The 15,051-nt window shown below is 47.9% G+C and overlaps 4 protein-coding genes across 4 annotated transcripts; 2 read left to right on the plus strand and 2 right to left on the minus strand.

Annotated features, from left to right (window-relative positions):
* Positions 1-1,361: 1,361 nt before the first annotated feature.
* FPOAC1_008518 (uncharacterized protein) lies at positions 1,362-2,003 on the plus strand (the record flags this gene model as incomplete). Its single annotated transcript, XM_044852959.1, has 3 exons — positions 1,362-1,499; positions 1,545-1,889; positions 1,971-2,003. The coding sequence occupies 3 exons, from the start codon at positions 1,362-1,364 to the stop codon at positions 2,001-2,003; spliced, it is 516 nt and encodes a 171-aa protein (XP_044705629.1).
* A 483-nt stretch (positions 2,004-2,486) lies between these two features.
* On the plus strand, positions 2,487-3,200 carry FPOAC1_008519 (uncharacterized protein; the record flags this gene model as incomplete). The annotated part of the gene is made up of 1 exon (XM_044852960.1): positions 2,487-3,200. The coding sequence occupies one exon, from the start codon at positions 2,487-2,489 to the stop codon at positions 3,198-3,200; it is 714 nt and encodes a 237-aa protein (XP_044705630.1).
* A 2,492-nt stretch (positions 3,201-5,692) lies between these two features.
* Positions 5,693-8,187, minus strand: FPOAC1_008520 (uncharacterized protein; the record flags this gene model as incomplete). The annotated part of the gene is made up of 5 exons (XM_044852961.1): positions 5,693-5,764; positions 5,813-6,631; positions 6,681-6,791; positions 7,227-7,349; positions 8,176-8,187. 5 exons carry the CDS (start codon positions 8,185-8,187, stop codon positions 5,693-5,695), a joined length of 1,137 nt encoding a protein of 378 aa, XP_044705631.1.
* A 3,647-nt stretch (positions 8,188-11,834) lies between these two features.
* RNR1 (ribonucleotide-diphosphate reductase subunit rnr1) lies at positions 11,835-14,767 on the minus strand (the record flags this gene model as incomplete). The annotated part of the gene is made up of 5 exons (XM_044852962.1): positions 11,835-14,070; positions 14,126-14,161; positions 14,218-14,462; positions 14,518-14,675; positions 14,749-14,767. 5 exons carry the CDS (start codon positions 14,765-14,767, stop codon positions 11,835-11,837), a joined length of 2,694 nt encoding a protein of 897 aa, XP_044705632.1.
* Positions 14,768-15,051: the final 284 nt, after the last annotated feature.

Consider the following 15,051-nt stretch of genomic DNA (forward strand, 5'->3'; position numbering starts at 1 on the left):
CAAAAACAAAGCTGTGTTCGCTTTGGGTATCCCGAGAACTTGAGATCCATCTGATCCACAGTCTCATACACATACAAGCTTATCAGTATCGTTAATAAGCTCCATTGGCACATGAAGATGAATAGACGGAGTTAACAAGTCGGAAATTCCATGGAGTACTTACTGTACACTACTGATACCACACAATGCAATGCAATGCACAAGCAGATAATACAATTCCCTCGTCATGATGCCGTTATACACGACGCCTATCCAAATCCGCGTCCTCTCGCATGCGTCTACAAGCGCTCCGCCGTCGGCCGTAATCCCCGACTGAGGCTTATCTCGAAGTCTATTAAGCTACAACACGGCAGTCTGGGTAGTAATAGCAACCAGCTCGGAACTGGAATCCCTGGTCCGCATCATCAGTTTCAACCAAACACTATCAGCTCATTGCCACTAAACCTTGCTTGTCGCATAGTAACAATCCACGCACACGAGGGGCACATATGTTGCACAGTTGGTGCGGCCGCCCTACGGAGCGTTTGTGCTTAAGGAAATCCAAAGGTATTGATAAGAGACCAACCGTCCTGTTGACCAACATGGCTGATGTTGTTCAACCTGCCGCGGCTCAGTCCGGTATCAGACACGAGCTTGACGGATGGCCTCGGAAGCCAAGCTAAAATAATCGAGGTTGTTTCCAGAAAAGCGGCTCTGTCCCAGCACGGTCGAGTCCCATGGCCACGAACTTGATTCCTCTTTCGAACATGCGTCCCTCGTCGCATCACGTTAATGGAATCTCTTTTATTACCTTATCGACCGATCAGCTGGCTCAGAGCCCCAAGGATCCCTTGCTCGATGCCCGAACCGAACCCCCCTGCTACGTGGCAGGCATGCACTTCTTATTCCCTGTCACTGAAGTCCTCCCACGGCCCACTCGCAGCCACTTTCACATGTCAGAGATCCAACATTGGGTTGGTTATCCGTATGTACGGTCTGCGAATTCGTCAATGATTAGACACGAGAGCCCCCTTCAAAGTCCCAAGTCGACTAGACGAGCCGCCCATGTAACCCTGATCGACCTTGTATCCAGCATCTTATTGCACATATTGGACAATGTCAAAAACACAGGATATTGCCATCTTCTAGGTGGCACTAATCTACTGCGCCAGCATTCCTCTCTTGACAACGGAGACTTTTGGCAGTTGTTGTTCGACGGCATATGGTAGCTGTTGGATAATTGCGCCATATCGGAATTTTGCAGTGTCTCTTGTTAACTGTAATGAGAAGCTCTCCAGCTAACTTCACGTCTTTTCGGCATATCACGATAACTTGACTTTCTGTGAGGTCGGTCCATTACTTCGCAACTTGTTAGGCGACGAATGTCCAAAAACTCGATATATGAGGGTATTGAACCCCTAAAACCCACATGGTTGAGGTTGAGTGATCTTCATGTCGCTATTCCCGTCGTGATAACGGCAATTGGACCCGACAGGACATCTTTTGACTTCTCGGGAGATGTGGGTCTCGTCTGCACCTTGCATCACATCTCAAGCTAACGTTAGCTGACAGCCCTACATAACTTATATGCTGTTCCTTTCCTTATTGATATCTTTAGGAACCGGCCATCTTGGTTGTTCTGGGATCAAAAGCCTGTTGTCTGTGGATATACACGAGGCTCTCCCCACCTCTGCCGTCTTTACCGCAATGACGGTTCATGGCCCTCACTGAATTTGCCGGGCATCTTCACGGCAAAGCTTTGCGAGCGCCTGGAAACATTTTACTCGTTCCTTCGACCTTTGCCCAAGAACGTGCAGATCCTTTTCCCCCGCGCTTCCTACAGCTTGCCAACTCATTCGTTCCATTTAAAGTTGATGACAATCTATCAAATCAAGCTATTTCTTTTGAGGGTATTGTAAAGGAATATCTCGTTTATTATCGAGGTGACTTGGCGGCTGACAACAGCCTCGTCAACTAACCAGTTCGTATAGTACAGCGCTGACATGACGTATCAGACCGCATAATACGCACAGATGGAGTTTACCGCCGCGTCCCCATGAAGATCTTCTAGTGTCTCAGTTGAGCACCCACAGTCGTCATATCTATATCAACATTCAGTTGAAGAAGGACATGCCCTACGCATCAAATATGTCGGCTTCTCGCATCAGAGTCCAAGTGGGCGCGCATCGCTTTAGCCGGCAATCTGTGGCTGGCTGTATTACTGTCAGGTGCGAAAATTATGGATTATTGAGCTGCACGCTGTGATGGATCGCCATGATGCTTCCGTGTCAGTGGTTACCGCATATTCGGTGCATCACATGTGCCACCACAAATATTGAATGTGCGTCACCAAAGTTCTTGGAACAAACAAACGGGTATATTAGTTGCTGTATCTCACTCCAAACACATTTCTCAAATCTCTCTATTTGTTGTTTCTCCTCATTTGTGCGCTGTGAAGGGTCAGATCGTGTTACCTTTGGATACTATATCATTATCATATCACTACCATGAAGTCCTACAGTCTTGCCGCATTGGCATTCGCTATCAGTCCGTCTTTTTGTCTTCAGAAGGACAAAAATATCCATCTTCAATGGTCGCTATGTGACCAAGACGCAGAAGCTGTCCTGCAAAAGCTAGGCGAGGAAGTTCGCGCGCCTTACAAACAAAATCCGATCACCTACTTCGATACGATGCCGCCAACACACGCGCAGCAAGGCGTGATGTTTCGCACAAAAGTAAACAAAGGTGACCCTTTTTCTGTCATCAAGGTTCGCTTTGACGAGAAGCCCGCACGCCCGCCTCCTGGCGCAGATTGTGTTTGGGATCGATATGGAGACTATATCCCTTATACGTGTGGGGCGCGGTATCTGCTGAGTGACAAGACGAAGGAGATCTGGAGTGAAGATCAGGTTCGCTTTGCAGAGAAGTACGACGACATTGACTGGGATGGTCTTGTTCCTTATGGGCCTTTCCCCGATGGCAAATGGAAGTTGAAGATCTTGGGACACAAAGCCAAGCTTGATGATGTGGTAGCTGGAAAATTGCACCTCATGGAGATTGAGCTGTCCACCCCCAAGATTGGATCTGAGGAAGTCTACGACAAGGTTACCGCGTATCTTGAAGATCACGGAGTTTTGCTCTGCGATCCCCAGCAATCGAAGACGGTGCGGTTGTTCCGTGACCGCGGACTTATCGATGATGGGGTGAGTGAGGAACTGTAAGAACCTACATGTCTGCGCCTCGCTCTTTAGCTGGGGCATGTATTCATGATACCCGGACTTTGTCAAGCGTCTGTAATGCATTGATGTATCCCCGATCTTGCTTTTCTGCGCTCGACTTTCTCTGCATAGCGCGGGGTGCATCAACAGCCTCGATTTACGTATACAGGAGTCTCCTGCTTATGGTTGTGCAAAGTAATAACCTTTACATTATTTTAAGACGGGATAGAGTATGAAGGAACTAGTCTACCATTTTCAATTCACTATGTAGTCGGGGATTCTGTCGAGTTCCTATGAAGCTTAGTTTCGCACTTGATCACTATACAGCCAGCCGAACTCGTGACTATCACTGTTAGCATACCACCCTGTCTCAAGTTTAAGTTTATCACAACTTCTGTAACTACCGTGACCTTCCGAAAACTTCTACGAAACGTTCCCCAAGGCTTCGGATGGTGTAGGTCAAGGATGCAATGTAGCAATGGTCCCCGATGAATAAGCCATTTAAGATGGGCTACTAAACTCATAAGAATGTCTCTCATCTGAACATTTCCCATATGAAAATATTGCCAGATCTACGGGGATGATCTACAGCTGTTCTTACTACTGGTATAATGCTACCGAAGTCACTGCCCCTTTTCATTTTTATCAGGATTGATGGTGTACAGCCAGACGAAGAAGTGTTTTCACAGCTGGAAACGAGTATTAAAAATTTAAAAACAATCGTTTAAGACAACATTTATATAATAGTTCGTCAGCATCAAGTCATGTGTGATGTCTTCGATGTCTGACTGAGTCGCCATTTGAGAGTACGCGTAGAATTATTCAAACTGCGCAAGATGATCATGATACAATAGTAAATAGCGACCACTAACTGCTATACTCGATTTTATCCCCATCTACAACAACACTATTTGGCAGAGTTAACATGAGTTTTGAACAACTGTCCTCACTGAGAAGCAAACCTAGTTCGTGTTTGGATAGCTGCTCTGACCTTCTCTACAAAGTGATCGCTGATGGAATCCTCATGACAAAACAGTGGTAACTGCCAGGTACTGCTCGACCCAATCAACTAACGATAATGAGAGAGGTGAGAAGCAATAGATGGCATGGATGTGCTTATATACTACTTGGGCACATTTGCAAACTGCAATTATAATTTAGGAATTCGCCACCTATCCTTCAATGTACTGTTAAGGGCAAGGAAGAGCCCCAATGTCCATCAAGGTAAAGTAAAGTTCACTTCCCAAACGTCAGTATTGTGTCCAGAACTTCCTGTCTAGAGTTGTGGCTTCGATTCCCACTCCGTTACTAAGTACTCCCGGGTTTGTTAAGTCTGATATAAATGCTTAAACAGACTCTCCATTATTGCCACTTGCGTTCTAAACAATCGCTCCCCCCTAAAGTATCTACGAAAGTAAATTCATGATGAGATGTCATCCACATCGGTTGGGGAGCATACAGTGATCATATATCAATGGAACTGTATCATGGCTTCGAAACCAAACCGCCGCTGTGGTTGAACCAATTCATAACCACCGGGGGGGGGGGGTTCTAAAGAACTCAATGAGACATCTCAAAGTCTCAATAAGTGCCTACTGATCTTGCCTCCATCATCTCAAAGCTACACAAACCTACACTTGAGCATACACGATTACAGAGAGGCCTCGCCTCCACCATTGCGAATCTAAAACCTCAACCAAAGCACTGTAACCTGAGTGGACATCAAACCAACACATACGAAAACAGTTTCACTTTTCGTTTCTTTCAGCTACCTTTATCTCTATGAAGTATACAAGCAGTCTTTATTCATATGAATCGACGATAGTACTACACAGAACAAGGTGCCGGATGCGGTTGCTCTGCAAGACTGAGGCGACACATATGCAAACCTGCGATTGCCTCGACCAACTCAGTCAGTGCAACTTTTGAAGAAAGAGCAAGTAGTCAGTCTGTTTGAAGAAGCGGTATTTTCTCGTTTCACAATTAAGTCAGGAAATTTAAAAAAGGCACATGGTTGTGAAGAAGATTATCTATTACTAATTCTCAATGAATGCGAGAAGCAAAGTCCACCCCCGAAGTCAGGCCGTAGGCCGGGTATCACCACCATCCCAGAACCCATGTAACCATGAAAGACGACACGGGCATTGTGTGACGGCAGCACGCGCATGCCGCCTCCCGTCGTCGTCGTCCATGTCACACCACCTCCTCGCCTCACAAACAACATCAAAGATCCCATCCGTTCTCTAACATTTCTTGTCGTGTCCATTAAAGGAGAGATAAGCCGTATGCGTCATTAAAGCCTCGAAAAACCTGACCTGTCATGTCCATTCACCTCATTTCGATTTCTCCATAATGTGAAGATTCTCCCGCAAACCGACTCCTTGCACCGAGGAAATATGCTAAGGGTCCCAAAAGATCGAGGTACAGGCGTGAATTATGTAACAAACATGTGCAACGTAAAAGCATTAAACGTCAAAATCTAGTCCATCCTTCATTTAAAGGAGGAGCATAGCAATACCAGCAGCGGCGATGACGCCGATAGGGGCACCGGTCATCTGAGCGACAGCCTATGGACCGTTAGTAGATGTTGTGAGTGTATGTCTATGTCAACTTACAGCGTTGTCAGCTTCAGTAGAGGTGGCACTGGCCTCAGCATCAGTGCCGGTAGCAGTGTCAGAGCCCTCGGTGACGGTGGAGGCGTCAGTAACAGTCTCCGAAACAGATCCGGACTCGGACTCGGACTCAGTACCGGTGGTAACGGTAGTGAGAGTTCGGATGACCTCGGTACCATCAGTGGTGAATGTGGTGACCTCAGCAGAGTCGGCGGAGTCAGTGGAAGCAGTCTCGGTGACGAGAGTTCGGACGACAGCAGTGCCGTCAGTGGTGAAGGTAGTGACCTGGGCGGACTCTGTCTCGTCAGAGGCGGAGGCGGAGGCGGAGGCAGTCTCGACAGGCTCGATGATGGTGGATCCACCAGAGGTGTAGGTGGTCAGAGCAACGCCGCCGAGGATCTCCTTGATGGTGCTGGTAACTTCATCACCCTCAGAGTTGGTGAAAACACTGGTGTAGGTGCTGACGGAGAGGTCATCCTCGCTGCCGTCAGTGGCAGTACCGCTGATGGTGGAGACAGCGGAGGTGATGGTGGTATCACTCTGAACGAGGGTGCTGAGAACAGTTCGAACGGCACCAGTGCCAGTAGCAGAGGCCGAAACGGATCCAGCACTACCAGTAGTAATCTGGACACCAGCTTGGCGGCAGAGGGCAAGGCCGTAGGCGACAACAGCAGCGGCCTGCTCGTCGTTGCAGATAGCAGCGGAGCAGTCACGGAGACCGTAGATGAAGTCCTGGTTGGTGCAAAGGCAGCTAACGTCACCGGCATCACATCCAAGCTCCGAGGACTTGGCAGCGCTGACCATGTTGCTAGCACAAGTTTGCTGTGGCGAGTTAGAGGTGCGTTATTGAGCATTCGATATCTTGACTTACACCACACTGAGGGAGGTCGCTGGAGCTCTGGGCAGCGGCGGCAGCAACCAGGCCGAAAACGGTGAGGAGAGAAGACTTCATCTTGACGATTTTGATTGATTGAATCGGAGTCTGAACGGTGAGTTAGTTAAGAACTGGAGCGATTTTTGTAGCGACAGAAAGAAGGCGATGGTAACGAAGGTGGGTTTGCGAGCGAAGCAGGCGAGTAGGGGAGCAAGAGGAAGATGGGTAGTGAATCACTGCAAGCAAGGGCGGCGACCCTGTGAATAAATGAAGTGCGAGCCCAGGAGGCATGTACCTGAGGCACACGAGTGATGTTTGCGTGAGACACAAGGAGACGTGTGTATCACTCGAGGTATGGAAGAGCCGAGTGCAACGTGTGTAGCCCTGAGCGCCTCGCAATGTGATTTCCGGTGCTTGCGTTCCGGTGCCGAATTACACAAACGCAGAGTTGGAATGAAGGAATCTTGCAGGCAACCAAAGAAGGCGCCAACGAAGCGGGAGGAGAAGGATATCTGGAACAGAAATCAAGTGATGGTAACTTACAGTAATATGTGACAACGAAGGCGATCGATCTCGTGTGAGAGTGAGACGAAGTGAGACTGGCCTGAAGTTTCTGGAGAGAGGATGTGTGAGGTGTTGGAATGAAGAATCTTGACTGATATTGATCTGGAACGAGAGGGAGATGTTGTTGCTTTAATAAGGGCAGGCAGAAGTAAAAAGTGGGAGGTGGGAACCAGAATCTTGATCTTGGCGTGACGGTTGTTGACGTTAAGCTGGCAGGTGCGAGCTGTGCTGCGTTGGTGGTATCCGTACCTAAGGCAAGAGCAATTACAAGGCAGGCAAGCTTAGCTCCCCTGCCTAAAAAGTACGGCTCCCAACTTGGCATTGGCGGTCTGGCAGGGAAAGCACGGCACGATTTGGCCTGGCCAACCTCCCTGGGGTTCTGTCGACGTCTACGCCCATCTTGCATTGAGAGGAAACTTCCATCACAAATTGAAGCGTAAATCTGCAAAGTACTAACGTACCTAACCTTGCTGGTTGGCTTGGAGCGACCCAGCGTGCGGGAGGGGCCCACGCTAACAGAACCCTAGTAACCGGAGCTAGAGGTCCACTTCGCTGGGTACCTACAGCACCGCTAAACTAGACTGCCCGGACCGCCAAAGACACGGACGGAGGCCCCCTGGTAGGTTATGATGCTATCTCATCAATGACAGAAGGACATTGTGATGAGCCAAGTCAATTACAATTGTTTTTCTTTTTTGATCCAGGCCTCCGCAATGGAAATTGAGTCAATGCGAGCAACTCATGTTCAGAATCAGACGTCAATGCAGTCTTGAGGTAAACGATGAGGTCAGACCATTGGATGTAATGGGCTGCACAGCACAGTACAGAGTATGTACATACTTGGTTTACCCTTGTCAACGATACTTGACCACGTCAGTGAAGTTGATGTTGTAAGTCTTTGCGGCGGTCTCCTAGTTAAGGTGCTTACAGTAGCTGGCATTTTGGAGACTCTGGAACTTTGCGTGGATCCTTTGCTCCGCCAACAAAGTATCGATATCCTAATAAGCGAATGCAATGTGCTTGATGCGATTGAAAAAAGGTTTCAGTATTAGATCACACACATTATCAAGGAGCAGTCGGAGAAGTAACAAGGAAAAGAAGAAGAAGAAAAGCCCCCAATAGGTGGGTGGGTGGTTGCTGGGACCTACTAACTTGGGTACCTGCTGGGGAGCAGACGGGCTGCCACGCTAGATCGCCAACCACCCGCATCGACACCCACTTCATGGCGCACAGAGCTTTGGGATACCTCGCAAAACACGATTGACAAAGTAGGTAATATTCGCATGTAGTCTGCCTGTTCAACCCGAAACTCGATGTCCTCGTTTGGCCTAACCTGTTTGCTAATGTGCTAGTCCACCTGAATAACCCAAACTTAAGTGTACTTGAACGCTGTACAGGCTAGCCAAAGCTTCGTGTCGCGCACAGTTGAGTCGGTCCTACCACTAACAAGAGGCAAAGACAGAGCTGAAGCTGACGAGCCACGAAAAAACTGGATATTATCTCTGGTCTATGACGGAAGTATCTGCGTACACCTTCCCAGAGAGACGGTAGAAAACGATCTAATACATCAAAACAGGCAAGAAAGACCTCGTATGCCGAGCCGGAATCACGGCCTCAGACAGACAGAATTGTGAGCAGGCATGAAGGAAAGAAGCGGGCATGACGATTGCCAATCTGGGGTACTTGCCTGACTTCTGTGCTGCGCCTACCAAAAGTCATGTTGTGCTGTGTTCCTGTCACAGAAACCGTGATCTCTACCTACTACTACCTACCTACCAAGCAATCACAGTTTCGTTGCCCTGGACTTCGATCACAAGTACTTGGCGGTTAGCCCATAATACGTGTGATATCGCGTACTCTGTACGAAGTACCCAATCTTCGACACCTTAGTGAGGTCAATTGTCGTTAGGCCAGTGGTGCTATGATTGACTCCGATTCGTCAATTACCCCTGCGCCAGTCTGTCCTTGGCAATCCCCCAAAAACAAGTTCAAATCAACTTGCTGCACTAGCCCTCTCGATCCCCTGGCAACCGGGAGACGGAATCATGTTCTTCTCTTTTTCCTGGGGAACTTTTTCTCGATTGAGATGGGATGGGTTAGAGATATGGTGATGCTAGTGATGAAAGGGTGCGTACATGTCTCAGGAACAGATAACACAGACAAGGTCAATTTGTGCCCAATATCATTATGTCTGATTGCCATTTGTCAGAATCCGTACAGTCATGCCGAATATCCCAGTTTTCATTTCGCATTATTGTCTTATATCAGGTTTTCGCTCGACTTCCACAACATCCATCCATCGCATTTGCTAAAGGAAAAATGCACTCATTCTTGATCTTCTGGAGGCCAGCCCCACTCGAGCCAAGTCACTCACTCTATCGTTCCACTTGCACTGTACCCATAAACATCCCATGCAATCCATCTCAACGTTCAATCGAGCTCTGTTATGCTCAGTTCCCTGTTCAGCTGGCTCTGATGAACTGTGCCCAGACTGGCCACGCAGCGGGCCAAGCCACTCAAGCCACAAATCGAGAGCCAAGCAGACCAGGGGACCTGCCAAATTATGGGCCTTTGATGTCATCCGCATCATCATCGGTTTTTTTTTCTCTCTCGCGTGTGGCCCAAGCTTAACCTCTTTAGCTTCTATCACGGTGAGGGGACCTTGTCGAGCTGGACCGACCTGGCCTGGACCTTGTAGTGTAAAGCCTGGACCTCCATCTCAACGTCACTCACCACCCTCAGGCCTCCCCAGTTTCATCTTCATCTCAACGCAATACAAAGTAATACAACGTTTCCGTCCCGTCATCATGACAATCCTGCCAGCTGGCAGTTTGTCGTTTCATGTTTCTTTTCCGATCGTGTGATAAACATGATCTGTTCATGATCTCCATCATGGTTGATTGTTGATCTTACACAGAGATGTTTGTGTCGAAAATGACAGCAAACACTGTCTGCAAAAGAGCCCGGAACGTCGCTCCGATCATAGCATTTCATAGCTGAGACATGTTGCTCTTTCCAGCCACCATCTGACTTGCAGGTCACATCGTGGCTGATTCTCCCTTTTTGTCGCAATGTCCAGTTCTCCAACAATCTCATTCGACAGATCTGACATGTCGCCAACCCTCCCTTTCAATCAGGTAATTTGTAGTCTAATTGCGAGGCTGGTGCATACTCTGAAACCGGATTGTTCATCAGGTGTTGGTTTCATTCATGTGCATTACGAACTGTGTAACTAAGCATACAGCAGTTTACACACTTGCGCTCTAGGGTGACCAAGTTTTGGCCCTTCCCTGGATCGTGTTTTTACCTCCTGAATTTGTCTCTCTTGCTTTTCAAATTCAAAGATCATGAAATAGGGTTCGATAAGATGTGAAATTGTCTGTATTGATATATGATCGTTGGCATTGACTTTGGTGGCTGACTATTGATCACCACGTTGAACCGGGCGGGCCGGTGAACATGCTACCACAAAAAAGTATAAAACTCAACCGTGGAGCAAAGAAGGCAGAATTAGTATATCAGTTTAGGCCACTTTGGACCAAGTTCTCAGGCGGCTCGTTTTCTTGCTCTGTATAATCCAGAGTCTAACTTGTCTGTTGCATGAGTACCTCAACAGTGGTTTAGAGTACCTATTTATGACTACTAATTCTTCTGACAAAGTCATCGATATGGTACTTTTGGGAAACTCTGCGGTCCATGATCAATACAACAGGAACAAGACGTCTGAATCTTGTTTTTATGATCATGCAGTTATTATGCCAGTCTTTAAAAGTTAATATAACTTAAGAGAGGAATAACTTTCTTAATAAACCTAATATAGGAATAATAAGGGGGAATAATAAAAAGGGCAGTAAGGCCATAAGGCTATATAATTTAATAAGATTTAGTAAAAACTTAATATTAGAATAAATATATAGAAAGAATCTACGATAATACAGTTATCTTTCTTTACCTTCGTCCGATATAATAACTACAATAAAAGATAACTAAGCAATTAAGCAAGATATCCCGCCTTTGACATACGGTGTACCAAGCATCTTGTTTTTATATTGAACATGTGATGGTATTTCGCTCAAATATTTCTCAAGTTGTGTTGAAGGAAGTCTTTCAACGCTTGTATGTGTGAATAAAATTGCTCCTTGAACTTTACCTATCATAACTCTGAGTTACAGAATGAGGACGAAGTCAGTATTAGGCCTTGCAAATCACGTATAACTGCCAAATACTGTACATACGATAACGATACATTGATTCTACAGATCGCGAGCACATAAATATGTTTAAAAGGAAAAGGACATGTCAAAATAACAATTATTTAGAGCAATGCACAAGCATCAGCGTAAACTATCTATAGCAATTGCGACAACTAAGCGAGTGAGCCGCCAGGGTCTCAAGTATCAAAAACCTAACAACGTACTCCATAACAAGCATGTCCAACAGGATCATTGCCGCCCGACATAACCATACATGACCAAACATCAAATTCTAAGCCACATTACCTTTCCTCGCTTTATCGTATCATGTCCCCCAAAACATTCACCTCATCCATTGTCGTAAAAACACATGCAAAGTACGTTATGCTGACATCTAACCACTGCACATGATGCAGGACTCGGGATCCTCAATGCTACATTGCAAGACAGCGTCTGAGTAGATATCGCGTTCGCGATCCTCGTTGTCCTCGCCCTGGTCTTCAGACTGAGGGTTCTTTTTCATTCCAAGCTCTTCCTCTTGGACCTTCTCAGCAGGCTCAGTGGGAAGGGCCTTGGGGCTGTCACCCTCGGCGACGTCAGCCTTGATAACGGGGGCACGACCAGGAATAGATGTGCTGCCATTCACGCCGTTGGCGGAATCGCCGTTTACTCCGTTGTCCTGAGAGCCGGTCCTGTTGCCATTGAGGCCACTCTGACCCATAGCAACAGGTGATGACATCGAATAGCTTGACCCAGCAGGAGGAGCGCGCTTGCCCAGGGGCTTAATCGAAGCAGCGCTGGTATCAGCAATCTTGAGAGCCTCCTGATCGACAGTGAACTGGATAGGAGCAGCAGCAGCCTGTGTACGGAGGTAGTACATGCCAGTCTTGAGACCGAGCTTCCAGCCAGCGAAGTGCATACTGGTGATCTTACCCATGGTAGGGTCCTTCATGTGAATGTTGAGAGATTGGGACTGATCAATAAAGGCACCACGGTCCGCAGCCATTTGCACAACCTGTCGCTGAGAAATCTCCCACACAGTCTTGTACAGAGCTTTGACATCGGCAGGGATGTTGGGGATGTTCTGGATAGAACCGTTATCAGCAATGATGCGGTTCTTCATAGCATCGGACCAAAGACCCATGTCGACAAGATCCTTCAGAAGCCAGGGGTTGACAACCTGGAATTCGCCAGCAAGGACTCGGCGTTGGTAGATGTTGGAGGTGTAGGGCTCGAAGCACTCGTTGTTGCCAAGAATCTGCGACGTGCTGGCAGTAGGCATAGGAGCAACGAGTAGACTGTTGCGGATACCGTGCGTCTTAACATCCTCCCGGAGGGATTCCCAGTCCCAAAGGTCAGAGGGTTTGACATTCCACATGTCAAACTGGAGAATACCCTCCGAGGCAGGAGAGCCCTTGAAAGTGGAGTAGGGGCCCTCCTCCTTGGCGAGCTGCACAGAGGTGGTAAGAGCAGCGTGGTAGATGGTCTCGAAGATTTGCTTGTTCAGCTCACGAGCCTCAGGAGACTCAAAGGGCATGCGGAGTGCAAGGAAGGCATCAGCAAGACCTTGAACACCAAGACCAATGGGTCGGTGACGCATGTTGCTGTTGCGAGCCTCTTGCACAGGGTAGTGGTTTACATCGATAATCTTGTTCAAGTTGCGGACAACGACTTGAGTGACATCGTGAAGCTTCTTGAAGTCGTAACAAGCATCTTCATAATTAATGAAAGAAGGCAGAGACAAGGAGGCAAGGTTGCAAACAGCAACCTCATCAGGGGCGCAGTACTCAATGATCTCGGTGCAAAGGTTGGAGCTTCGAATGGTACCAAGGTTCTTTTGGTTGCTCTTGCGGTTGCAGTGATCCTTGTAGAGCATGAAAGGGTTTCCGGTCTCTGTCTGGGCCTCAAGGATGGCGTACCAAAGCTTCTGGGCCTTGATAGACTTGCGACCCTTACCCTCTCTCTCGTACTTCTCGTACAGAGCCTCAAACTCGTCACCGTAGCAGTCAGCCAGGCCAGGGCACTCGTTGGGGCACATGAGAGTCCATTCGCCGTTCTTCTCGACACGCTTCATAAAAAGATCAGGGATCCAAAGAGCCAGGAACAGGTCACGAGCGCGGACCTCTTCCTTACCGTGATTCTTTCGGAGATCAAGGAACTCGAAGACATCGGCGTGCCAAGGCTCAAGGTAGATAGCGAATGCACCAGGTCGCTTGTTACCACCCTGGTCGACATAACGAGCAGTGTTATTGAAGACACGTAGCATGGGAACAACACCGTTAGAAGTACCGTTGGTTCCGGCGATGTAAGAGCCAGTGGCACGGATTCGGTGAACGTTCAAGCCAATACCACCAGCCATCTTAGAAATCATGGCACAAGTCTTGAGGGTATCGTAGATACCGTCAATGCTATCCTCCTTCATATCAACAAGGAAGCATGAGGACAGCTGAGGCTGAGGGGTACCAGCGTTGAATAGTGTGGGGGAAGCATGAGTGAAGAACTTGCTGGACATGAGGTTGTATGTCTCCAAGACACGATCGACATCGTCACCCCAGATACCAACAGCAACACGCATGATCATATGCTGAGGACGCTCAGCAATTTTGCCGTCAATATTCAATAAATAGGACCTGGGTCGGTTAGTATTAGGCTTTAAAAATCGCAAAAAATATCCCAATAACGTACCTAGACAAGGTTCGGAAACCGAAGTAGTTGTATTGACTCGAATCGGGTTAGCTGAGGTTATAACGGTCATGATGCATACGCCAGAAACTTACAAGTCCCTTTCATAAACAATAGCACCGTCAAATTCCTCCTTATGTCGCATAACACACTCGTAAGTCTCCTTGGAGATCATGGGCGATGCCCGGCCGTTCTTGGGGTTGACCCAATGGTAAAGGTCGCTCACAACAGCGGACCATTGCTTCTTGGTCTGCTTGTGAAGGTTGGAGACAGCAATACGGGCTGCGAGGATGGCGTAGTCAGGGTGCGTAACAGTCATGTACGCAGCAGTCTCTGCAGCCTGCGAAAACCGGGTTAGCTGAGGTTGTAACGGTCATGGTACACCCGCCACTTACAAGATCGTCCAATTGGATAGTTGTGACACCGCCATAGACACCGGAAATGACCTTTTGGGTGATAGCAACGGGGTCAACGTGGTTCATGTCGAGACCGTAACACAGTCTCGAGACACGAGCAGTGATCTTGTCGAACTGAACACGCTCTTGACGTCCATCTGAGATGAATGTTAGCTATCGAGAGTCCTTGCATGGTCACCATAAGCCGTTGCGTGGCTAGATCATACATACCTCTCTTTCTGACAAACATGATGGCGGTGGGAGAAAAAGGCGGGGAGGTCAGTATGAGATTGGTGCAGGCTCTGTTCCTGCAGATTGAAGCAGTGAAAGGACTGAAAAGCGTCCAGAACAGTTGACACTTTGTTGAAAGGGAACGTGAGAATTATTACAAGAGTTTCGGGTGTGTTTGGTTTGTGGTTGTTGAGGAGATGAGAAATTCAAATTTGGGTGGATGATGGAGGTGGTTTTAAGGAGAGCGCGTCCTCCAGACGCGACGCCAAGTTCTTAGCGCGTAAGACAGCGACAGGGACGCAA

This window comes from Fusarium poae, chromosome 3 (genome assembly GCF_019609905.1).
Source record: "Fusarium poae strain DAOMC 252244 chromosome 3, whole genome shotgun sequence".
NCBI lineage: Eukaryota > Fungi > Ascomycota > Sordariomycetes > Hypocreales > Nectriaceae > Fusarium > Fusarium poae.